Below are 24,420 nucleotides of genomic sequence, written 5' to 3' on the forward strand. Positions count from 1 at the left end.
ATCCAGCAGTCATGTGGGTCCTTCAAAAACACAGATCCCAACTTTGTCACCAACCCACAACTCCATGTGGCTTTGAGAAGGGGTCCTAAATGTGAAAGCCTGTGGGAGCTAGGTGGCAGTGTCAATGAACGAGGAAGGTGGCCAGGTTCAAAAGGGAAATACAGAACCCACAGGTAGAACATGAAGACTGACATTTGGGCTCAGAGTTAGGCTTGGGAGGAGTGGTGGGAACTGGTGGCAGACTGGAGAATACTAGATCACCCCAAATTTTTAGAAGTTACATTAGTTCTTATGTAAAATCTTTTTCAAGTGTGGGCAACTAAGTCCAACTTTTTTTTTTTTTTAAGCATGGGCCAATCCAAAGATGTCAGTGGCTTGGATCCAGCCTGGCAGCAGCCAGCTTCCAGCCTCTGGGGTTATCCAAGCCTCATCAGTGGGAACTCAAGGCCCTTCTAGATCCAGCAGCCTATACCCCAACACCTCCAGCCATCCTAATCTATTTGAAACTCAATGGAAGAGTAAGGTTTAGCCAGACACACTAAACCTTCACTTGGAATTCACCACCCACTTGACCTGGTAAGCTCCCAGGGCTTTGTCATCATTTGGCATCAGTTTCTCCTCCAGGAAGCTGGTTTAGCCCCCAGTCTGATAAGGCAACTCTTCCATGCTCCCTAAGCCCCAATGTCCTTAACTGTGTGGTGCTCCACATCCATATGACTTTTGAACCCTAGGACGCTGGCATGAGATCTCATGCTGGGCCTTCATTAGAGCATGGTGGCCACCCTTGTGTGTGGTCACACTGGACTTGCCCAGTACCCTCTGAGCCGGCTTTGCCTTTAAGTTTCACACGGAGGCCCTGGGACTGCAGCCCTGGCTCTACCATGGATCTGCCAGGTGTCCTTGGAGCCTCATCCTTCTTTCAGACCTCAGCTTCCTAACAAATGGCATAACTAAATACACATTGCAGGGAGTGCAGCTCACTGCTCTGAGAACATGAATAAGGGCTGTGAGAGTGCTTTTGGAGCAACCCCAAATTATCCTGGAGGGACAGGTGCTATAGCAAGCTGTACCATAACCGTGAGTCCACACAAGGCTGGAACTTGCAACGGCTCACCGGGAATTCTATTCCATCTCACTCGGGGGCAAGGAGCATGTCCTGTGTTTCCTGGTGGCCAGCGAAGGGCCCAGCAGACATGGAGATCGGGGAGGTATGGGCCAAGGGAACAGATGCCATGGCAACTTGAAAGGGAAGGCATCCAGGCATGAACATTCCTGAGAGCACTTACCTGTCTTCTTGGTCTGCTGTCTGCCCAGCTTGCAGACACACCCAGAATGCAGTCAACCCTCAGTAAATACCGGGGAATGAGGACATGCAAAGAATATGACGGTGAGAGTGTGTGGGGGAGTCAAAATCCTGAGGAAACAAGCTGTCAGCCTTCTGTTATCCAGCACTTAACCCCTTCCCCCTGGGGTGTAAGAAAGAACTCCATGGCCCTGGTGATAAAGTTTATTATCTCTGCTCTTGCACAATAACCCGTCTGCCACCCACCCCCACACAATCCAAAAGAGGACCCAGGCCCCCTGCGCCCTCCCCACTCACATCCCACTGTCCAGCTGGATCCCAAAGGAAGGGGGAGGGGCAGTTCAAGCCTACCTCCACAGAGGCTTGTGCGGGACAGAATGCTGCTGGGGGGCCAGGCTAATGAGGGTTACAAAATGGGGTTGGACACAGGGTCAAGTTCAGTGTTAGATGAGATGAGAGGAGGGCCAGAGGGGTCCAAGTCAGGAGTAATTCAGCCTTGAGTTTGTACAGCATGGCCTTGAAGAAGGCTAGTCTGTCTGAAGTTCTGAAGGATGGAGAAGCAATCGCGAGAAAGGGGCAGAGTCTGACCTGCAGCCAGTGCAGGGCGAGTCTGGAAGGCGATATCTGACTGGAGTGGTGGATAGGAAGCCCCCCTGGTCAGGCCTCCTTCCCGGCCAAAGTGCTGGCCACCACTCCAGGCGTGCCAAGGCCCTCAGCCTTGTGGGCCAGGCGGTGTTTCTTGAGGCCGTAGGTGTTGGCAAAGCCCTCACCGCAGGAGGAGCAGCGAAAGGGCCGGCCGCCCTGGTGGGCCGCCAGGTGCTTGCGAAAGTAGCCGGGATCCTTGAAGGCCTTGAGGCAGGCCGGACAGCGGAGCTCAGGCCGCGGCGGCTCATGGGCACGCTGGTGGCGCAGCACGGAGCTCAAGTAGAAAAAACCCTTGCCGCAGTGCTCGCAGCGGTAGGCGCGCTCGCCCAGGTGCAGCCGTTGGTGCTCCAGCAAGTTGGAGCGGTAGCGGAAGGTCTTGCCGCACGCACCGCAGCGCTGGGGCCGGGCCACAGCGTGCAGCCGCCGGTGTTCAGCCAAGCTGGACGACTGCGCAAAGCGCTTGGCACACACCCCGCACTTGAAGGCCCGCTCGCCTGTGTGCACCACGCGGTGCTGCCGCAGATACCAGGACCGCAAGAAGCCTCGGCCACACACGCCGCACCTGTAGGGCCGCTGCTCTGTGTGGCAGCGCTGATGGCGCATCAGCAGAGCCGCCTCCCAGAAGCGCTTGCCACACACCGGGCAGCGGAAGCCCCGCTTCTGCCGGTGGCTGCGCCGGTGCAGGAGCAGGTCGTAGGCACCGGCGAAGCTCTGGCCACAAAGGCCGCAGCCCAGGGTCCGCCGCACCAGGTGCACATACTTGTGAGTGACCAGACCCAGGAAGTGCTTGAAGCTCTGGCCGCAGGTAGCACAGCTGAAGCGCTCGGGGCCCGAGCTGGTGCCTCCGCCAGCTCCTGCTCCCGCCACCCCACCGGCGTCATCGCCCCCAGACACCCCTGCCAGTGCCGCCACGGCTGCCCCCACCTCCCCCGCCAGCCCGTTGTCCAGCACACTGACCGCCTCGGCGCCAGTGGAGCCCTCTGAGGTCTGCGCGCCACCGGGCGTGGGTGGGAGCAGTCGCTCTGGGGCAGCCTGGTGGACCAGCTTGTGCCACATGAGGTTCTCAATGAAGCCGAAGGTCTTGCCGCAGGCATCGCAGCCATACGGCTTCTCGGCCATGTGGGCCTCCTTGTGGCTCATGACGTGGAACAGATCCGGGAAGTGCTCACCGCAGTCAGAGCAGGCGTAGCTCAGGCTCTCAGCAGCCCCAGCAGAAGTGGCCGAGGAACCTGGCCCGCAGGCGCCTGTGGCGCCCTGTGTGGTAGGAAGGCCGGCGGCCCCAGCCAGGGCGCAAGGCAGCTGCAGTCGGTGCACCTGCCGGTGGCGTGTAAGGCTCTGCGGGTAGCCGAAGACCTTGCCGCACAGCTCACACTTGTAGGGGCGCTCGCGGGTGTGCACCACGTGGTGCTTGCTCAAGTGAAAAGACTCGCGGAAGCGCTTTCCACACACCGGGCACTGGTGCGGCTTCTCACCCGTGTGGATACGCTCATGGCGCTTTAGGGTCTCACGGCGCCCGAAGCCGCGCCCACAGATGCCACAGCAGAATGTCTTTCCAGGGCCGCTGGCACCCGCGCCGCCTGTCCCACTTGTGCCCGCACCGCCAAGCAGCAGCGGGTGCGCGCCCAGGAGCGGCACGGGCACGGCGCCGTACACCACAGCCGCTGCGGCCGCTGCAGCCTTCTCGCTGTCGGTGGCGGGGGCATCGGGCGGCAGCAAGTAGGGGCCCGCAGGGAAGGCGGGCGCAGGCTGTGGGACAGAGGCTGCCGCGTCCTTGGGTGCGTCCGGGGCAGCAGGTGGCGCGTGCGCAGCCTTGTGGCGGAGTAGGCTCTGTGGCGCAGAGTAGGACTTGCCGCACAGGTCGCAGGGGTACACAGGACGGGGCCCCGCCGCGCCCGCGTGCGCCGCCTGGTGCTTAAGCAGGTAGGCGGCATCGCGGAAAGCCTTGCCGCAGACCCCACAGGGCAGGCGCAGCAGGTCGGCCGAGTGCGTCTTCACGTGGCGCTTGAGGCTCTCCCTGCGGTTGAAGCTCTTGCTGCACACGGAGCACGAAAAGGGCTTCTCGCCTGTGTGGATGATCTGGTGCTGGTGCAGGTGGCTGGGCTTCTTGAAGACCTTCCAGCACAGCGGGCAGGCAAAGGGGCCCTCACCGCCCCCCGTGGCCGGAGGGGGCGCCCCTGCACCTGCTGAGGCTCCAGGGGCTGCATTCCCATCAGCTGAGGCCGCAGGCGTGGCGGGCTGGCCGGAGGGGGCTGGGGTGGGGGCGCCTGCCCCAGCGGCGGGTGGTGTGGGTAGGCCCAGCGGTGGGAGAGGCGCGACCGGCTGTGGCGGGGCCCCAGAGGCCGGCGGCACGTCTTTGTGGCAGCGGCGGTGGCGTATGAGGCTGGAAACATGATTGTAGGTGCGGCCGCAGACGCCGCACTCGTAGGGCCTCTCCCCCGAGTGTACCAGCATGTGCTGGACCAGGTGCGAGGACTGCTTGAAGGACTTCTGGCACACACCACAGGGGAAGCGCCGCTCCATCAGGTACTTCAGCCGGCGGAAGTAGCCCTTGTCGTCCTTAGTGGGGTCGCAGGCTGCCCCGGCGGTGGGGCCTGGCGGAGTTTGTGAGGGTGCAGGGAGCGGCCCAGGTGTCCCCGCAGCACTGGCCAACCCTGGAGTCACCCCTGGTCCGGACCCAGGGCCTCCACGTTTCAGGTTCCCAAATAAGTGCTGGTGTCCAGAAAGGTCTACGATGCCCCACTGCGGGGCAGGGAAAGCAGCGTCGAAGAGCGGGGGCGGGGGCGCTCCAAAGGCGGGCGGCAGGGGCGGCTCGGCCTTCTTGGCTTGGGAGGACGACGAGGAGGAGGATGCCGCCGCTGCCGCCGAAGGGGCCTCAGCCTTGGGCTTAAAAGTGGCCGGGGAAGGGTAGTCATACTGCGGTGGCGGTGGCTGCGGCGGTGGCTGCGGCGGAGGCCCAGGGGTGCAGGGCAGTGCCGCCACCGCCTTGGCATGCTCCCCATACAGCTCCATGGGCTCAAAGCGCTGGTGGTTGAGGAACTCCAGGAAGTCAAAGGGGTAGCTCTGGAAGTGCACCCCGTCCTCACCCCCAATGCTGCCGCCGCCCCCTCCGCTGCCAGCAGCAGCATTCGCCTCCATCTCTGCCAAGCGGGACGTGAGACCCTGTGGAGGAGAGGAGGTGGCTCAGGATGCAGGATGGCAATAAGGGGCTGCGGGAGACTGTCACCCATCTGTCCCTTCTCTGAGTCCTCACACATCTCACCAACCCCTATCGGCAGTACGGCCTGTGGTCCTCAGCTTCCTCCCCTTCTGGACTTGAGTTCTCCCAGCACTGGGCACCCTGGTTCAGTCCTCTCTGCAAGCTCTTTGGTCTTGCTGTGTCTCACTCCACCCCACACACCAACCCTCTGTACTCAGTCACTTAGGTCGCCGGTCTAATCATAACAGCAGTGTCTATCAGAGTGGTTTCCAAGTGGCCTCTGGAGCCAGAAGGCCAGAGTAGAATCTGTGTGACCACAGGCAAGTTACTGAACCTCTCTGTGCCTGGGTTTCCTCATCCACAAATGAAGGTAACAAAGCACATCCCTACCTCACAGGGCTGCTAATATAACAAGGCCCTCAGGTGGCTGGTCCCTGGTGCTCTGTAAGCCCCTGATAAGAGGAAGGTATTATACTACTGTCACTGTTGCTACTGGTAGGAACAGAAAGTGAGCCCAAACCAAGAGAACCAGAGTGAAGACGGTGTTGGGAGGGGTGCGTTCTTTTCCTACAAGCTGAGGAGGAGAATCTGCTGGCCTGGGACAAACAGGTTACACCAGGGGGCTGGCAGAAAGAGAAGGCAGCCTGGCACAAGAGGAAACACGTGGGCCTGGGCAGACCAAGTCCCATCTCCTCCCCTTTCTCCATTTCAAAAGGGGCAGTCACCCCTAGACTGCAGGGGGATTTAAGTGGGGATAAAACAGGATACACAGGAACACACTGGTTGGCAGAGCTCACTTGGTCCCTGGAGCTCTTTGTGCCTTCAGTGCATCATTCACCAGGGCGGAGCCTGATGGCAGGCACTCAGGGTGCCTTTTTCCGCCCCCTCTGAGATGGTGGTCATTCTCTGGGCACTTCCTTTCCTGGACTTTTAATTCCAGACTGCAGCTGTCCATGTCTGCCCCTGCCCAGCCTCGGACCCATCCAGGGGCCTTGGCAAACGCCTCTGCCAAGTTGGAGGTGAGCCAGTGGGAGAAGGGTCCCCGAGATCTGGCTGCTTCTTGGCTACCGTCCCTGTTTCTGCCTCCTAGGGGCATGGCACTGAGCCTGGCCCAAGGCTGGGGTCAGTGGGGCCTGCCAGGGCCTGTCGGCCCCCTTCTGTCAGGCTGGCTCTCTCCCCCACAGGTGAAAGGTGTCTCCTCCACCCCTACCCGGAGGTGCTATTTTTAGCCTCCTGCTCTGGGTGTCCTTGGAGGAGACCCAACATCCCATGTCCTTCACACCCTCTGATTCATCTAATCTCCAGAAGGAGCAAAAGCATGGCTGGCATGGGAGTGGAACCTCAGTGAGGAGACAGGAATGGAATGGCTGGTGGGCATGGAGAGAGCACACAGCACTGGGAGGAGAGGAAAGGAGGGAAGGTATCTGGGGCAAGCCAGTGCCCGGTCTCACCTCCATCAGAGCGTATACTACTAACAGCTACCTTTGACTGGGCACTTCCTACAGGCCAGCTGCCATTCTGAGCATGTCGCACATATTGACTCAATGAATGCCACCACAACTCTACAAGACCATGACAAATGAGAACACAAGGCACAGAAAGGTGAAGTGACTTGCGCAAGGCCACAGAGCAAGTCTGTGACCCTCCCCCCATAAGGTTTTCCCCCAGGGTTATTCTGTAAGGTAGAACTGTGGCTGTAGGACCCTTACTTGGAGTGCTCTCTCAGTTTTGAGGGGCTGGATAGGAGACAGAGGTGGTCACCATCCTGAGCAGACAGAACAGTGATGTTTTGAGACTGTCATCTGCCTAGAATGTTCTTCCCCAGATCTAAAGGCTCTCTCCCTTGCCCGCTTCTGGTCTCTGCTCAGATATCACCTCCAAGAGAGGTGACACCCCACCCCCTACCCCATCACTCACTAGGCCCTCATCCTGCTGCATTTTTTTTTTTCATCATGGTCATCGCCACCAACTGTGTCTATTTCCTCTGCTGTGTGTTTCCTGCCTGTCCTCCTCACCTAACAGTGAGGACTTAGCCCACTGTGTTCACTGCTATGCCCAGCACCTAACACAGGGTGTGGCACAGTGTGGGTGTTCCATAAATATTTGATATGTGGGAATGAAACAGCACCCTCCTAAATTACCAATGGGTCCATAGAGAGATTAATGAATGAAAATGGAAATGTAACATATGTGGGAGATGCAGCTAAAGCAGTGCTCAGAGGTAAACTTATAGCTGTAAATGCCTACAATAATAAATATTTGCTGAATGGGTGAAGGGATGAGACTAAGGTGACCAGAACTCCCCAAGGAAGGGAGGGGAACATTTAGCAGAGATGGGGCTGACATCTAGGGGGGTTCCCCAGGAAAAGGAATCCAGAGGGCACTGATGTTGTAAGCAGGGCCTGCAGGGCAGGTAGGCAGATGCTGAAGGGTTCCTCCTGACAGAGGAGCAGAAGGTGTTCCTGGGGACAGAACTGATTGGACTCACGATTATTTCACTGGGAAATAAGAGACATTTCCATATTCAGGGGATCTAAGCCTTACACTGGTGACTTTCCAAAGGGAGATGTGTCATGGGAGGGTTTCCTGCAGAGACGTGATGGGAGAATGGTCCCAAGAGGCAGGAGTCCCACAGCAACCACAGTCACAATCCTAACAGCACATTTACTGTTAGACCAGTTTGACAAGAATGCATCACAATAATCCTGTACTGTTATTGGTCTCATTTTGTAAGTGGGGAAACGGAAGAAAGGGGGGGGAAAGTCATTTCCCCAAAGTCACATAGACAGTAAAGGGGAAAGCAAGTCTGGGATTCTGCGTCTGACTCCAGGACCTGTGCACCTTTCCCCTGCAACTAGCTGCCTTGTGATGAAATTTGTCTGAGTAACAATAGTTTCCACATACCAAGTACATGTCTAAATCCTTTACATGTGCTGATTCAATGAATCTTCCCAATAACCATAGAAGATGATTACAATTATTAACTCAGTTTTACAGAGACAGGGACTGAGGATCAGAGAAGTAAATTAATCTGCTGAAGTCACACCATTAACAAGTGGCAGGGCCAGGAATTGAAGGCAGGCAGTGGGACTCCAGAGTGGGTGCTGTTACCCGCTAAAACATGCTGTCTTTCAATACTTCTCCAAAGAAAAGGAAGGTCCCCACTCCACCTTTTACTGCAAATATACTTTGTTACATCCACTTCCCTGGTACCCAACCCCAGAACTAGCCACTAGCATACACCGAATGCTATCTATACTAGGTCCCTTATGTGGCTTGTCTCAATCAAACTTCACAACAGACTCATAATTTATAAACAGGAGGACTAAGACCAAAGCATGTCCCTCCTCTGCTCAAACCCTGCAGTGACCTCCTTCTCACACAAAGTCAAAGTCCTTATGATGATGCACATGGCCTCCAATGTGCCAGCTCCATTCCTGCCCCAGGCCCTATGCACTGGCTGTTGCTTCTGCCTGGAATGCTCTGACTTCCACATATACACTTCCTTCACCTCTTTCATGTCTTTCCTCAAATGTCATCTTCTCAGTGAGGCTCTCCATGACCACTGCAACCTGTCACCCAGACCAGCACACTGGTTCTCCCCAGCCTGCTCCATTTCTCTCCTTACCATCACCTAATAAACCATAAATTCTGCTTGTCTCGGTGGTGGTGGTCTCCCTCTCCAGAAGGTAAACTCCATGCACACAAGGATTTTTCTGTCTTTATTCCCAGGACCTAGCACAGTGCCTGTCTCCAAAAATACCTGTTAAATAAGTGAGACTGAGGCTTGAAGAGGGAGTGGCTTGCTCAGAGATATGAACACTAGTGGCACACAGGGCTCGTCCGGTTAACCATTCCATTCTTAGGGTAGGGGGGACCACAGTTGTCCAGGAGGAGGGGATAACTTTTTGGTACATGGCTTTTTGGAGGGACAAGATAGCAATATCTTATAAAGGTCTTCCTGCCACTCTGACACTGTAGCTCCTGTAACCCTATACACTCATCCTACTGTATTTTCTTCACACACAGCTATTGTTTTTTAATTGCCTGCCCCATGAACTAGCATACGCACTTCACAAGGTCAAAGGTTTTTGTCTATTTTGTTCTCTCCTGCATGCCTGCTGTGTAGCAGGTGGTCATTAAGCAGGTGTTGAACAAGGAATGAACAAATGAAGTACATTCTGGGCTTGGTAGAGCTGACAGAGGCCAGATAACTGATTGCAATGCCCTCACCTCCAAGGCCTGGAGATCAAACCTTCTCTCCCCTCAATCATCCCTTCAATTCCTCTGCTCCAACCTCACAGGCCTCCTCTGCCACCCCTCTACTCGCCATAATCATGGCTACCTCAGGACCTTTGCGCTGCTCTTCCCTCTGCCTGGAACAGTTCACCCAGATCTTTGCACAACTAAGTAAGCTCTGCTAAGTCAGGTTTCACCTCTGAAGCAGTTCACCAGGCTCAGGGAACCCAGAAAGCAGTGTTTATCTTGTTTGTTTTTGGTCTGTCTTCTCAAGTAGACGGTAAAAACCCACAAAAATGAAGACTTAGTGCATCTCTCTCCCTCACAGTTGTATGCCGTGGACCTAGAACAGTGCACATCCAGAACGAACAAATGAATGCATGCCTGGGAAAGCAAGAGTTCACGTGCCAGTGAAGCTGGAGGCCTTCTCCAGGGAGTCCAGGAGGACAGAGTATGAGCTGGGTCAGAAGGGGCAGGTCAGGATAAGCATTGTGCCAAAAAGAGGCACATTCTGAGGGGAGGCCTTACTGAGGGGCATTGCCCTGTAGGAGGAAGGACCAAAGACAGGAGCTGACCAGGAGAGAGATGGGGTGGGAGCCTGAGGCTAAACTGGTAGCTACTTCTACCTGAAGAGGAACAGTATGTGGGTATGAGAACACACCTCTAGAGGGAGCCCTTCTACGGGGTAGGGGGTTGAAAGGGGTATTTTCGAGCGGAATTACTTTGGGGGAAGGGGGGGGTGTAGAACGAATAAAGGCATTCTTTTACGAATGACCAGAAGAAAGTATTTTTTACACCAACGAAGGAGGCACTGGCAAGGGGTTAGAGAGGGGGGCCGTGTGGAGATAATAGAGGGCAGTTCTGCTGTAAAGCACTCAATGCAACACTGTTGGGGCAACCCACAATAAAGGAAAGTTTACGGGTAGCTACCCTGCGTGGGGGAGGGCAACGCTGGTGGCATTTGGGGGATGTCCTGCAGGAAGCAATGACTGGGGTCTATGCAGACGGGATTCCACGAGAAAGCACTATTGTGGGACCCTGGCAGCAGTTTAGGGGAGCGCCACGAATGAGGGAGCTATGGCAGCCGTCTTACGTGGGGGCGTTAACGGGGCAGATATCGGGGGTGCTCTTATGCAGGAGCAGTGATGGGGGACCCCTGGCGAGGGCCCGGTGGAAGAAGCACTGATGGAGACGTTCTGAGAACCAGAGCGGGCCTGGGCGGAAACCCCCGCCCCCCTTGTCCTTGGGCCCCCGGCCACGCGCCCCGTCACTCACCGGCGCCGGGGTCTCCGCCGGGAGGAAACCAAGGAGGCGGAGGAGGCGCCGCAGCTCCGGGGAGACCCGAGGGCCTGACCGGAAGTGCCGCCCCCCCCTCCGGCAGCTCCGCGCCGCCTGCCTGCCTGCCCGCCTGCCCGGAAGCGGAAGTCACGCCTGTCTCCGAGGCGCCGGCGTGGAGAGGAAAGAGGAAGAGGAGGAGGCGGAGGCGCGGCGGCGGCGGCGGCGGCGGCGGCGGCGGCGGCGGCGGCGGCGGCGGCGGCGGCGGCGGCGGCGGCGGCGGCGGCGACCCGGGGAAAAAAGTGCGCCTGCGTGCTGGATCGGGGTTGCAGGCGGGGAAAGCCTAGACCACTTCCGGTGAGCGAGCTGAGCAAGTTGCGCCTGCGCTCTGAGCGCCCGCTCCTTCTTAGGGCACCGCCCACTCTTCCGTCATCGGTTAAACCACGCCCCTCGAGCAAACCTCACTCTTAATCCCCGCCCCCAGGTCTGAATCACGCTCATTCAGAGCTTAATAATCACGAGGCCCGCCCACCAACTCAATAGTTATCCTCCTTACACCAGCCCCGAGAATTTTATTCCACCCCATACCTGCCCCTCCCCTACTCTAAATCCCACCCTCTTCCTCCTAAGCCCCACCTCAGCCACGCCTCCCTTATAGAGCCTGCCCCTCCTTTTCTAGGCTCAACCACGCCTCCTGTGTTAAACCCCCGTCCCTTCCGCCCCATAGTATTTAAGTTCTCCCCCACCCCACAACTTCAATGTGATCTTTGTGCCTCGCACTTTTAAGGTAGTCCCTTAAATCGGTGGTTCTCAAATGACCTGGAGACCAGCAGCAGCATCATCACCCTGGAAATTGTTAGAAATTAAATTCTCAGGCTCCCCGCCCCAGAATTTGTGAATCAGAAACCCTGAGGGTAGCGTCTAGGGATCTGCATTTTAAAATACCCTTCAGGTGAGGCACAAACTTCCAGGTATAAAATGAGTCATAGGGTTGTGCAACATAAGGGAATATATAGTCAACAATATTGCTATAACTTCGTATAATGACAAATGGTAACTAGACTTTCATGATCGTTTCAAAATGTATAGAAATATTGAATCATTATGTTGTACACTTGACGCTAATATATTGTACATCAACTATAATTCAATTAAAAATAAAATAAAATGCCCTTAGGTGATTCTGATGCAAGCTAAAGTCAGAGCCCGTTTTCTCACACTTTACGCTTGGCCCTCTCATATCTCTGTAAACCTTGCCCCTAACTCTGCCCCACCCCAAGCAACTAAGCCCAGTTCTATTCAGCACATTCTGCTATGCTCCCCCTCTCGCAGGAACTTCCCTTAGTCACTTTTCTTTTAGGTACCCACTTGTCTTCCCTTGGCCTGAATAGCAGTCATGCCCACTCCTCAACTTCTCTTAACCGTTAAGTCCCACCGCTCCTGACTCCTTGCTCTCCCAGTTTACCCTAAAGCCCTTCCCTTCAGATAAACTCTACCCATCCGTTCTAAATTGCCCTCACTTTCTGCTGTCCGGCCCCTAAGCCAGTTTGAGCCACCCCATTTCTTAGAGCCCCATCTCTTAAGCCCCGCCCATAGTCCTTAACTACCTGCCCAATAAGCCTTAACACTCAGTCCCAGTCCCACCTCCTGCTTCCTTAACCCCGCCCCAGCCACACCCCTTTCTACGCAATTCCTACCAAAGCTGTCACTTCTGCCCACAATCCTCAGCTTAGTTTTTCCTTCTAAACAGGGTCAGGACGAAGAGATGGGGCAAAATGGTGGCTTACAGAATTTCCAGAAATCTGGCTGGAATGGGGGCGGGGGACCTAAAGTCACATTTGTATAGACGGTTCAATGTTTTACTTAGAGTGGATATTTGGGGTCTGCTGGAGATAGAAGGGACAAAGTCTTTCCCTAAGCCACTCTTTAGCGCCAAACTAATGAGACATGATGACATGGGGTCCTCCCCAGTTCCGCAAACCCCCACTGGGGTAGTGTAGCGACAAAAGGACATTTGAAAAAAGGAGAAGAGCGGGGCCAGCCTTGGTCTCTTCACTGAACATACACGGGAAGCCAGAAGGCAGAGATTTATTTTCACGGCCCCTGCCTCCGAAGGCCTGTTAGTCTGGGGAAAAGTGGCAGAACGCAGCAGGGTCCAGAAGTTTCGGTCCTCACCCGAAACCCCTTCCGCAAATAGGGAGACCACCAGACACAAGGGTGTCCCGACCTCCCTGCGCAGGCAGAACACCAGCTGAACCCCCAGCCCTAAACCCAGTCTTGGGAGGGGTGGCCAGGGGTGTGGGTCAAGCCAGCTGTTTCCCCTCTGGGTCCTCTCCCCCCTCCTCCTCCTCCTCGGCCCCCGCAGTGGCTGGGATGCCCTCGTCGTCCCACGGAGGCTCAGGCCCTGGGTCCGGGAGACACACAGGTGCCCCCATGGCCTCGGGGTGCTTGCGTTTGGCATGGCGCCGGAGCGTATTGGCCTCCGTGAAGCGCAGCCGGCAGACAGGGCACTGGTAGGGGCGCTCCCCAGAGTGGACGCGGTGGTGGTGGGCCAGCTCTCCCGCCTCGCGGAAGCGGCGCGGGCAGAGTGGGCAGCGGAAGGGTCGCAGGCCGGCATGAATGTTGCAGTGCCGCCGCAGGTGGCTGGACCGCTTGAAGGTCTTGCCGCAGTCCTTGCACTCGTGGGGCTTCAGCTCCGAGTGCGAGATGCTATGGCGCTCCAGGTCCGAGAGGTAGGGGAAGGCCCGCAGGCACACCGGGCAGAAGTGCGGGGCCTTCCTAGGGCCGGAGCCCTCGGGCCCTCCTGCTGCTGACCCTTCAGACACTGTATAGGGCACACCCTGATCATCGATCAGCAGGAGGTCGCTGCCACCTCCGCTGCTCACAGGGACTGTCACCCCCTGCGTCATCGGGGGCTCCTGCCTTGACTTGGAAGGGCGGCCCCGCTTGCGAGGGAGGCAGGCCTTGAACGTCCGACTGGAGGAGGTGGCCACCCCCGGACGTCGGCCTCGGCGGCCCCGGGGAACAGAAGGAGGTAAGGCCAGAGGTTTCTCTTCCTCCCCAGGCAAAGGCGAAGGCAACGGGTCTGGGCTGGGGGTGTCCATTGAGCAGTGGGGGACTTGGGTCTGGGCACTGGAGCCGGGCTAAGAGGAGAGAGGGGGCAGCTGTCAGTGTAGGGAGAGTCTGGAGCACCCCATGTCCCCCAACACCTCGCCCATCCCTCTGACCAGTATCTCGACCTGGGCATGGCTGACATTCACCTGGATGCACAATTATAGCCAGGCTGGTGGGTAAAAGAGCAAGGTAATTCGGTGCCAGTTGGTAGACACTGCCCTGAGTCCCACAGGTGTCCCCCAGGCCTCCCCAACTCCTGGCGTGGATCTCGAAGTTCTAGGTCAATTTGAGCCAAAACAAAGAATACTCTTCAGGGGAAGGCAAGTCCAACTGGGGGTACAGGCTAGTACTGTGATCCTCAAAACAGAGAGCCCATCAAACCCCAGAGCCACAGAGGCCTCAGAAATGCTTTTGTCCTGCCTCCTGGTTGGAAGAAGTGGGAAGGCAAAGAGGTTCAAGACAGGGGAAGAAAGGGACTGGTCCAAGCCCTGAGTCATGGATGAGGCAATATATTGGCACTGTTAAGAGTCTGGGCTCGATTCCTGGCTCTGTCACTTACTCTCTGTGGCCTTGAACAAGGTGCTCACTTCTCTGAGCCTCAAGCGTTCTGCAAAACAGTACGAACAGTTTCACCTAGCACCTTCAAACATGTCATGAGGATGATACACATGAAATCCTCAGCATAGAGAAGCGCTTGGAAGACACTAGCCCTCTGAATAAGGGCACAAGTCCTTCATTTTGCAAATGGGGAAACCGAGGCACAGGAAAGCCAAGTCAGTTGCCCAAGCTCCCTGTCAGAAAGTGGCAGGGTCAGGATTCCAACCAGATCTCATGCGGACTCAGTGGCCCAGGGAATGAGAAGAAAGAGACCCAAAGGAACATCATGGGGTCCCTTGGACCTGGGTTTGAATCCAACTCTGTGAAAAATGGATATACCAGGGTCATTCCTTGGCATATAGTAAGCACTCAATAAACTACCACCACCATCACCATCATCAGAGCTGGCACGAGCGGCCTGGGTGTCACAAAGGGGAGGGAAAGCACAGGTAGATATGAGGAGGACTGCAGGTGCCACTGTGCCCCCTTGGAACAGGCATACAGACTGAGGTCCAGAGTGGGGCAACGGCTTTTCCAGGAACGCACAGTTCGCTTGGGTGGCACAGTTCGCTTGGGTAGGGCGGGGCTGGATTAGAACCGGGGCCTCTGGAGTAGTGCTCTCGACCCTCACCCTCTAACCTCCCCCGTGCAGGCGCGCGCCCGCCGGCCCCCGAGCGCGCGGGGCGGGCCTTGTGGAGAAGGCGGCCAATGAGCGGCGCCAGGCCGCGGACGGCGAGGGCCGCCAGGAAGGGGGTCTGCGCGCGCGCGTCCGGGCCGGCTCCACGGGGCGCGAGGTCGGCGCGCGCGCCGCAGCGAGCGCGGGAGCAGTAGGTGTTGGGGGCGCGCTCCAGGAGCGCGCGGCCCCGAGCCGCCCCTCCCTCCTCTCCCCTCCCCCCAGCCCGGGCCCCCCGCCTCTCATGTACCTCATTTGCATGTCGCCAGAGCTCGCGAGTGTGCGCGTGCGGGAGGCGACGGGGCCGAAGCGTGGGAAGGGGCGGGGGCGAGGGGGCCCTGCCGCTCGGCGGCGCGCGCGGGACGGCCCCGCCCCTCGGAGCGGACGCCGGCGGCCCCGCCCCCGTCGCCGTCGGGCCCGCGCCCAGGGGAACAAAGGGACGCGCTGGGTCCTAAGGGCCGGTCACGTCCACGTCTGCGCACCTGGCACCTTCGCTGGCACAGAGCGGGAAATAACCCACCCGCACATCCCCAACCACGTAGAAATGTCTTTCCTCACACAAAGTACCCATCTGTTGACCCAATCAAAGACAGGTACCGATACGATGAGCAGCGGGAAAATGGCTGCTCCTTCCAGTAATTAACATGGCGCCTGATAAGCTTCAAAGTCCTCTGGAGGGCTGAGGACAAGATGGAGCCAGCTCTTTTCTCCTAATCGATCGCAATCGGAACTTCCATTTCTCTTTTCTCTTGAGGCAACTCTACATCCTACCCAGGAGGAGCCCAAGGCTGCGAGAATGGACTCCAATCTGCCCTCATCTGCGCTATCACGCCCTTGGCGTGGACACGGCGAGGAGATGAGCGCTCGAAGGGTTGCCCTTAGTCTGGATGGCGCCAGGTCACTCTCAAGCCACGCCCCCTTCCTGCCCTCACCCAAGATGGCGCCGACCTGACTTCTCTAATTGCCAGTGCTGGGAAAGGGACTAGAAAGAGGGAGAAGGGCGGGTGGCTGGGACGGGAGGGAGGCCAAGAAGGCGGGAGAAAGGGGGAGTGCGGGGGAGAAGGGAGCCGAGGCGGAAGTCGAGGGGCCCCCCGGGTGGAAGTGACGCTGCCCCCGCTGCCCAAAATGTCGGCGCCCAGAGGGAGGTGTAAGTAATTAAAGAGGAAAGCCGACTGACTTTCCTGGCCTCCCGGGGCGGTCTCAGGGTTCCAGAACCCCCGCGCCGTAGGAACGAGGTGGACTCGCCCGTCCGTGGATCCCGCCTGACCTGCCCTCGAACCAGGCGCCCGGGGCCGCACCTTTTAGAGACAGGGGGGAGGGGCACAAAAGGCAGACTCTCGGGGCCTGGGTCCTCGAGCAGACTGGGGAGGGGGGCCGGTCCCTGAGGCGACTGGTGGGAGGTGTGGCTTAGTGGCGGCTAGGGCGGAGCAATGACTGGGAGGAGCCTATGGGGGCGTGGCTTAGGTTGAAATGGACGGGGGGGCTTGGTGGGGCAGGACTGTGGATGAAGTGGGAGAGGCTTGGGCAGTGGGGCGGGGCTTAATAAAGGGCGTGGCTCGGTGAGCATGGTTGGAGTACCCTAGGTTGAAGGGTCCTAACTGAGGCTAAGTGGGAAAATGAGGCTCAGTGTGAAGGTTGCAAGAGCTTAGTGCAGAAGGGGTGGCATTTGTTCAGCGGTGTGGCTTAAAGTGTTGGGCACACAGTGAGTTTAGGCGTGTAATTTGGGGAGTCTGAGTGGAAATATCAAGTCTTTATTATGGCAGATAAAATGACGTAAGATTCTGGGGCAGGATTCAGAAGGGCTGAGAAAGTGGGAGGTGCTGAGTGGAGGGGGTCTCGGAAAGGATGGGGCTTACGGAAAGGCTGGGATTAAGGACAAATTGAAAGGGATTTTAGAGGCTGTCCTTAGTGGTCTCTTGATGGTGGGACTTAAAGAGGACACTCGGAGGAACTTAGAAGACAGTAGTAATCAAAACATCTTACCTTTTGAGACTTTGTTGTGCGCAGGCCTAAGTAAGCAGGCAGCCTAGTCCTCACTGCCACACGGTGAGGTAGGTCCTCCTATTATCCGTAGTTTGCGGGTAAAAAAAGTTTCGGTTTGGTTTTATACGAGGTTCCAGGGCATTCCATCCTTAGAGGAGAGTGGGAAGAGCTTAGAGGGGAGTGGGAAGGGGATTGTCAAGGAATACTAGAGGTTCTGGGAACCGTGGAAAGACTTTGGAAGGAGTAGGCGAGACTCATGCAAGAGTGGGCGGGGCTCAACAGTAGTAGGTAGGGCTTAGAGGAGCAAGAGTCTTCTAAAAGATGGGGTAAGGCTGAAAACATTCAGTGGGGAGAAGCGACTTGGAATGATCAGGAAGGGTGGCAGATGAGTGGGAGAAAGGTTTGCAGAGAGTGGGAGGAGATTAAAGAATGTGGGTGTAGTCTTGGTGGGCATGACATAGGGGACAGTGGTAATGGCTCCTGGGGACAAGTGATGGGTCTAAGTCCCAGGGCCTCATGGGGGAGGGCTGATGAAGAAGTGACTCCCTCACCTGCCCTCAGTGTCTTCCCCGCTCTAGAGAGCCCCACCACTGCCTCGTGCCAAAGCACGCCACCATGGATGATGCCCCGCTGTCAGCGCCCCCGGTCCCTGCCCCAGCCCAGGCCCCAGCACCGCCCGCCGCCGCCCCCCGCGTCCCGTTTCACTGCAGTGAGTGTGGCAAGAGCTTCCGCTACCGCTCGGATCTGCGGCGCCACTTCGCCCGGCACACTGCGCTCAAGCCCCATGCGTGTCCGCGCTGCGGCAAGGGCTTCAAGCACAGCTTCAACCTGGCCAACCACCTGCGCTCTCACACAGGCGAGCGGCCCTACCGCTGCTCCGCCTGCCCCAAGGGGTTCCGAGACTCCACCGGCCTGCTGCACCACCAGGTGAGTCCTGCAGGCTGGCCCAGCTGCCTCCCAGGGCTGGACACGCCCTTGGAGCCCCCGCCCCACTCTGGGCAACAAGCAGCAGGCCCAAGGCCCACTCACCCACCTCCTCCCCTTAGGAAATTTTTTCTTCCTCTCTCCCTGCCACAGTGCCTGGACCAGTCAGAACATGAGGGGTTTCTCTTTCAGTCACCACTCAATCCACAAAGGAAAACAGACAAAGGACATTTGCCCCACCTATAGGCTGCTCCCCTCCCATCCCCCTGCTCACAGGCCCGGTCCCAACACCAGCATCTGCAATTTTGTTTACCGTTACCATACTGTTTTTAAATACAGATTCACCACGTTGTACTTAATTCATGTATTAAGCGATTATCTATTGAGGGCTTTTCCTGCTCCCCAACACCGTGGTCACCAAAGTGAAATCAATAGAGTCAGCTCCAAGAATTGAATTCCATTGGAGGTGGTCAGGAGCCAATGAGACCACTAACAAGAAAGCAAATACACAGGCAAGAATATTCTGGAAAGGGAGAGGTGTTGGGAAGAAAATTTAAAAACGACAAGGAGCCGATGTGCGGGAGTAAAGAGGAGAGAGCTGTGGGCTACCAGACAAGGTGAGGAAGGGCAGGGCAGGGTGATATTTTAGCTGAGCCCTGAAGTATGAGCAGGCATTGCCATGGGAACAGCATTCAGGCAGAGGGAACTGCAAGTGCACAGGCCCTGATGTGGGAAGGAGTTTGGTATGTACAAGGAAGGGATGGGAGACCATGTGGTTGGGGTAGAGCAAGCCTAGGTCGAGCAGGAGGTGAGGTAGAGGGCAGGCAGAAGCTGAATCATGTACACCTCTCGGCTATTGTGAGGAGGGGGACTTTATTCTATGAGCCGAACATTCACGCTACAAAGGTAAGTAAAACCAGATGTATCACTGGTCTTTCATGCTTGTCCCCTCCTCTCCATCCCCATAGCATTTGCCTTGGTTCAAGACCTTGCATCATGTGTGTTGGCCCCAATTTCCTACTTCCTGTCTCTCCCCCTCACATCCAGCCTCTGCTTCCATCATGGTGACCAGATCCCCCCCCCACACACACACTCAAAACCCCTGATCCTTGGGATGATGGTGGAGCTCCCTAACTTGATGTGACATTCACAGCCCTCTAAGGTCTCACACCTACTCACTAATAGGTTATAATTCAACTGAGCATTTATTGGTCACCTATAATATGCAGACACAGGGCTAGACTTTTTGGGAGAAAGGGGGAGAGACAAAACAGAGTACTCCCAGAGCCAGGTCTACTAGGAGAGACATTAGCTCAACAACCAGGTTAATGTCAAATTGCAAGTGAGGCATGGGGGGACAGAGGCTAACCATATTCTGAGGCTGATACAGGAGAGATCTGGAATGGTCCAGGTCAAGGATGGAGTCTGGGCAATTTTCCTGAAGGAACACTCCCACTTTCTACTTCCCATCCTGCCCCTGGCAGACATGACTAATGTAGCACTGTGCTCTTTCTCATCTAGCCTCACACACAGTCTTCCTCACAGCTCTCCAGGCAGACACTACCAATCAGTGGGACTCTACACTAAAAACTTGTGTACACTGTCTCAGGACTCCTAAATAAATCACAAAGGCCAATATCAGCAGAGACCTCTGTAAGCGAGACAGTCTTACTTAGCCACCTAGCCACATTTCAGGTTTTCAGCAGCCACATGTGCCTAGTGGTAACCATATTGGACAGTACAGATATGGAACATTTCCATCACTGCAGAAAGCTGTATTGGACAGTTCTGCTGTAGAAGGTTTTAGAGCATGTACCTGGAAGAGCCACCTCCCACCCCAGGTGATTACAAAAGCCCCTCTCTTGCTCAACCCCCCACTCCCTCATCTCTCACCAATATCCACCGATTTAGAGGACATCAGTCAGACATGGGAAAGTTTGTCAATAATTCTAGTTTCTAGGAATTGACTAGTCATTTCATGATGACTTTACCCTGTCCTTACAACAAAGCTGTGAGGTGGCGCATCTTATTGTGCCCATTTTGCAGAACAGAAAAGCAGAGCCCCAGATACCTGTCCCAGTTTTCATGGTGGAAGGTAGAGCTGGGCTTTAAACCCAGGTCTGTCCGTGCTCAGAGCCTCAGCACTTAGCCACTCCCAAGGAGTCCCAGTCTTCTGAGTGGGCTTGTTGGCAGTGAGTAACAGTGAGGAGAAGTGGGGGAAGAATTCCCCAGACTCAGGGGACAGCACATGTGAAGGTCCCGAGCCTGGAGGGACTAAAACCATGCCAGTGTCTAAAGCAGAGACAGAGTGAGAGGATTGAAGCTGAATGGTAGCCTTGTAGACATGACAAGGAGCTTGAGCAGCATCTCTCTTGGAGATCAAGAATCTAGTGCGGTGGCCCAGACCTTCAGCCCTGACGCTGTACTCTCCTTCCCTCCAGGTCGTTCACACTGGTGAGAAGCCCTACTGCTGCCTAGTCTGCGAGCTTCGATTCTCCTCACGTTCCAGCCTGGGCCGCCACCTCAAGCGCCAGCACCGTGGGGTGCTCCCATCCCCAATGCAGCCAGGTGCTGGCTTGCCCACCCTGAGTGCGCCCTGCTCTGTCTGCTGCAATGTGGGGCCCTGCTCAGCATGTGGGGGAGCCGGGGCTGGCGGCGGAGAGGGCCCGGAGGGGGCGGTCTCAGGTCCGGGCAGCTGGGGGCTGTCGGAGGCGGCAGCTGCTGCGGCGGCATCGCTCCCTCCGTTTGCGTGCGGTGCCTGTGCACGGCGCTTCGACCACGGCCGCGAGCTGGCGGCCCACTGGGCCGCGCACACCGACGTGAAGCCCTTCAAGTGCCCGCGCTGCGAGCGCGACTTTAACGCCCCAGCGCTGCTGGAGCGGCACAAGCTGACGCACGATCTACAGGGCCCAGGTGCGCCCCCAGCAAAGGTCTGGGCTGCAGGGGCCGGTGCAGGGCAGGAGACCCCTGGTGAGGGTGGCGCCCTGGAAGCGGGTGACGCCCGGCCGGCCTGGGACAGAGGGCTTCTCCTGGGCCCCGCTGGAGGTGACGTGCCCCAGCTGGGCAGGCTGCTCCCTGAGGGCGGCGGGGAAGCCCCCGCGCCTGCAACCACCGCGGAGCCATCAGAAGACACCCTGTATCAGTGCGACTGCGGGACCTTCTTCGCATCGGCTGCGGCCCTAGCCAGCCACCTGGAGGCACACTCGGGGCCAGCCACCTACGGCTGCGGCCACTGCGGGGCGCTGTACGGGGCTCTGGCCGCCCTGGAGGAGCACCGGCGCGCCAGCCATGGCGAGGGCAGCGGGGCGGAGGCGGCCACTGCGGCCCCCGAAGGGGAGCCCGCGTCTGGGGAGCCTGCCTCTGGCTCGGGCCGTGGCAAGAAGATCTTCGGCTGCTCGGAGTGTGAGAAGCTGTTCCGCTCGCCGCGCGACTTGGAGCGGCACGTGCTGGTGCATACAGGCGAGAAGCCGTTCCCGTGCCTCGAGTGTGGCAAATTCTTCCGCCACGAGTGCTACCTCAAGCGCCACCGGCTGCTGCACGGCACCGAGCGGCCCTTCCCTTGCCACATCTGTGGCAAAGGTTTCATCACGCTGAGCAACCTCTCCAGGCACCTGAAGCTGCACCGGGGCATGGACTGACCTGCGCCCTTCAGCAACGACCACCCAAATCCAGAAACAGGCCCTGCGATGAGGACATCGTGGCTGGAGAGATGGGGCCACCAGAAACCCACACAGGCCCCTGAGCTGGGGGGCAGCAAATAAAGTGAGAGACCCCTCAGCTTGGGCGTCCCGGGTCTATGGAGAGACTCCCGAGCTTGAAGGCCCCCTGAATCCGTGCTGGATATCCTCAAATCAATGGGCCCCTAAGCTCGGGGACGTCAGAATGAGAAACGGGTCCTCAGACGTACTTCTCACCTTCCGGGACCTAGTAAAAGATGGGCACGCCTCCCCCAAGGGAAGCCTGCCCACTCCCTGAGAGCCATCATTCCCAACGACCTTGATCTGGATAATGTGTGTGTGTGGGAGGGGGGGCATGTCCTCATTTTCCTGAATCCCCTCCAAATGCTACTCCCACAGTCACTGGTGCCCCCAGATAATGGATATAGCAGGAATCTGCCCCCCCCACATGGATTTCATTCCCTCTGCAGAAAGAGGACCAGGGTCGACACCCCCCACTCAACTCCACTCCCCAGTTAGGTCCCTCTCCCCTTCTAAGGAATGGATTGACCCTTATGATCTCCCCAAACACTAGAATAGGCTGGTTTGGAATCCCCCTGCCCAGTAGAATGGACTGGTCCAGATTCACACACCCCTGTTCACTGGAATGGGCTAGCCCAGGTGGTGGCCTGCATCCCACCCTCCTTAGAGTGAATAGGACAGACACTCCCCCTCCTCTTCCACGTAGTTCCCCATTCTGCGAACTCAACCTGAGTGGAAAGTGGTGGGCACTGGGGTATCCCTCCCGCTCTGCCATAGCACCTGTTGGTCTCTCTCTCCATCTCTGTTGGGTCGTCTGTCTCTGTTCCTCCCAACCCCAAGGGGAAGAGGGGGTTGGCTAGGGGGTCCCCCCTGTGAGCCTCGACCTCACCCCCTCATCTCACTCCCCAATGTCTCCAGGACCCCAATAAACCTTGTCCTGTCAGTCACTGCCGTCTCTTTCTGGTCTTTGGCTCTAGGAGGTGGGGATTTCTTCCTTCCTGACTTAAGACAGGCATCCTAAATAGAGACAGAGCCTTCATCCCTCTCTCTGAGAAATGTTAGGTCCTTCAGATAGTGCATGACTCTTAAAATCAGAGATGGTTTCACTCTCATCTGAATGAAACCTTGCCCCCTCTCTTTTTTATCATTTTGTTTGGAACACTGCCCCTTAAACACAAGGTCCACCTCCAAGGACAGACGAGCTCCCTAGGATCAGACAGGCCATTTCTAAACCATCAATGCAGGACATGCCCCTTAAAAACCTCTACCCCTTAGACTGCCTCCCGGGCAACTGAATATGTATCTAAGAAGCTACCTGGGACCTCGAGGTTAGGATCTGCCCACCAAAGAATGAGTGGGCCTTCAGATTGTTTCCTAGGTGCCAGATTACATTCTCATACCTAGTGCCCATTCTGTGCCAGGCACCGTAAACCCTTCTGGGGACCCAACAGTGAACAAAATAACTCCTCATGGAGTTATAGTCTAGTATGTAGCTGACAGGGTGTAGAAAAGAGTAACAAAGAAATGAAAAAGGCAATTTCAGAGGCTTATGATGCTCTGAAGGAAATGAGGAAAGGTATTAAGAAAGTGAGTGATTGAGCTATGCCACCTTAGATGGGATGATCTGGGCAGACTTCTCTGCAGAGGTGGCATTTGATCTGAGCCCGGAAGGGCGAGGAAGGAGCAGCCAGGAGGAGGGAAGGGTGAAATAAGGTGGAGAAGTCAGCAGGGGTCAGGTTGCACAGGGCCAGGTGGGTCACAATAGGCATCTGAATGTGCTCTCTGGGCCACAGCACACAAGATCCTAAGTGTGAAAGGTTGTGACTGCTCTCACACTACAAGGGTCCCTGTGGTTGCTGAGTGGAGGAGGGGCTGTTAGGGCAGGATGGAAGCAACAGAGGGCAGTCTACCAGGAGAGAAGTGTGCAGGCCGGCCTGGACCACAGTGAGTGAGTGTGTGTGTGTGTGTGTGTGTGTGTAACGGAGGAATCAGGAGGGATTGGTTGGGTGGTAGCTTTGTATTAAGACTGGAAAACTGGAGAACAAGATTGGGTAGGAGCAACGGGGACCAAGAGTTCCATCCTTGGTCTGTGCTTCTCAGCTTTAAGATGCTTTGGAGGTGGGCATGCTCTAAAAAGGCTGCAGGTGTGCCTAGCCTCTGACACTGTAATCTCACTGCTAGGCATGACCTTAGAGAAACTCGTGTCCCCTGCACCAGGAGACACATTTAAGAACATTCGCAGCAGCAAAATGTACAGCCCCAAACTCAGGCCAACTAAAATCTCCACTGCTATGCTCTGAATGTTAGTGTCCCTCCTGCCCAAAAAATTCGTATGTTGAAATCCTAATGCCTGACATGATAGTCTTTGGAAGTAGGGCCTTTGGAAGGTGCTTAAGTCATGAGGGTGGAGCCCTCATGAATGGGATGAGCACTCTTATAGAAGAGACCCCAGAGAGGGCTCTTGCCCATCCACCATGTGGGGACACAGCGGGAAGGTGCCAACCAAGAATCAGGAAGGAGGTTCTTACTAGAAGGTGATCATGCTAGCATCTTGATCCTAGACTTCCAGACTCCGGAACTGTGAGCATTGCTGTTGTTTATAAGCTACCTGGTCAGTGGTATTTTGTTACAGCTGCCCAAATGGACTAAGATATCCACCAATGGTACAGTGGAGAAATAAATGGTGGTGTGTTGTGCTTTGGAATACTATACAGCAATGAGAATGGATGAGGACAGATACACACTTACATGAATGGAAGTCACACAGAAGCCA

The 24,420-nt window shown here is 56.6% G+C and overlaps 3 protein-coding genes across 10 annotated transcripts; 1 reads left to right on the forward strand and 2 right to left on the reverse strand.

Moving 5' to 3' along the window:
- Positions 1-1,547: 1,547 nt before the first annotated feature.
- On the reverse strand, positions 1,548-15,777 carry ZNF865 (zinc finger protein 865). Of its 2 annotated transcripts, none has more exons than XM_039857188.1 (2): positions 15,640-15,777; positions 1,548-5,107 (listed from the first exon to the last, which is right to left on the reverse strand). In XM_039857188.1, exon 2 carries the CDS (start codon positions 5,081-5,083, stop codon positions 1,961-1,963), a length of 3,123 nt encoding a protein of 1,040 aa, XP_039713122.1. In that variant the 5' UTR covers positions 5,084-5,107; positions 15,640-15,777; the 3' UTR covers positions 1,548-1,960. The 2 variants fall into 2 exon arrangements, with proteins under 2 accessions (XP_039713122.1, XP_039713121.1); XM_039857187.1 differs by lacking the exon at positions 15,640-15,777 and adding an exon at positions 10,659-10,900.
- On the reverse strand, positions 12,723-15,790 carry ZNF524 (zinc finger protein 524). Of its 7 annotated transcripts, none has more exons than XM_039857225.1 (3): positions 15,640-15,779; positions 14,332-14,379; positions 12,723-13,801 (listed from the first exon to the last, which is right to left on the reverse strand). In XM_039857225.1, exon 3 carries the CDS (start codon positions 13,760-13,762, stop codon positions 12,962-12,964), a length of 801 nt encoding a protein of 266 aa, XP_039713159.1. In that variant the 5' UTR covers positions 13,763-13,801; positions 14,332-14,379; positions 15,640-15,779; the 3' UTR covers positions 12,723-12,961. The 7 variants fall into 7 exon arrangements, with proteins under 7 accessions (XP_039713159.1, XP_039713157.1, XP_039713155.1 ...); XM_039857223.1 differs by having other exon boundaries at positions 15,525-15,646; XM_039857221.1 differs by lacking the exon at positions 15,640-15,779 and adding an exon at positions 15,293-15,421.
- A 1,556-nt stretch (positions 15,791-17,346) lies between these two features.
- Positions 17,347-22,594, forward strand: FIZ1 (FLT3 interacting zinc finger 1). The gene is made up of 3 exons (XM_039857158.1): positions 17,347-17,351; positions 17,604-17,952; positions 20,391-22,594. Exons 1-3 carry the CDS (start codon positions 17,347-17,349, stop codon positions 21,585-21,587), a joined length of 1,551 nt encoding a protein of 516 aa, XP_039713092.1. The 3' UTR covers positions 21,588-22,594.
- The last annotated feature ends 1,826 nt before the right edge of the window (positions 22,595-24,420 follow it).

The sequence above is a fragment of the Pteropus medius genome, unplaced genomic scaffold (genome assembly GCF_902729225.1).
Source record: "Pteropus medius unplaced genomic scaffold, Ma_sr-lr_union100, whole genome shotgun sequence".
NCBI lineage: Eukaryota > Metazoa > Chordata > Mammalia > Chiroptera > Pteropodidae > Pteropus > Pteropus medius.

Coding starts and splice junctions, on each gene's coding strand:
- ZNF865 (XM_039857188.1), bottom strand. CDS start 5,083: ATGGAGGCGAATGCTGCTGCTGGCAGCGGAGGGGGCGGCGGCAGCATT.
- ZNF524 (XM_039857226.1), bottom strand. CDS start 13,762: ATGGACACCCCCAGCCCAGACCCGTTGCCTTCGCCTTTGCCTGGGGAG.
- FIZ1 (XM_039857158.1), top strand. Junction 17,953..20,390: donor CCGGCCTGCTGCACCACCAG/GTGAGTCCTGCA, acceptor CCTTCCCTCCAG/GTCGTTCACACTGGTGAGAA.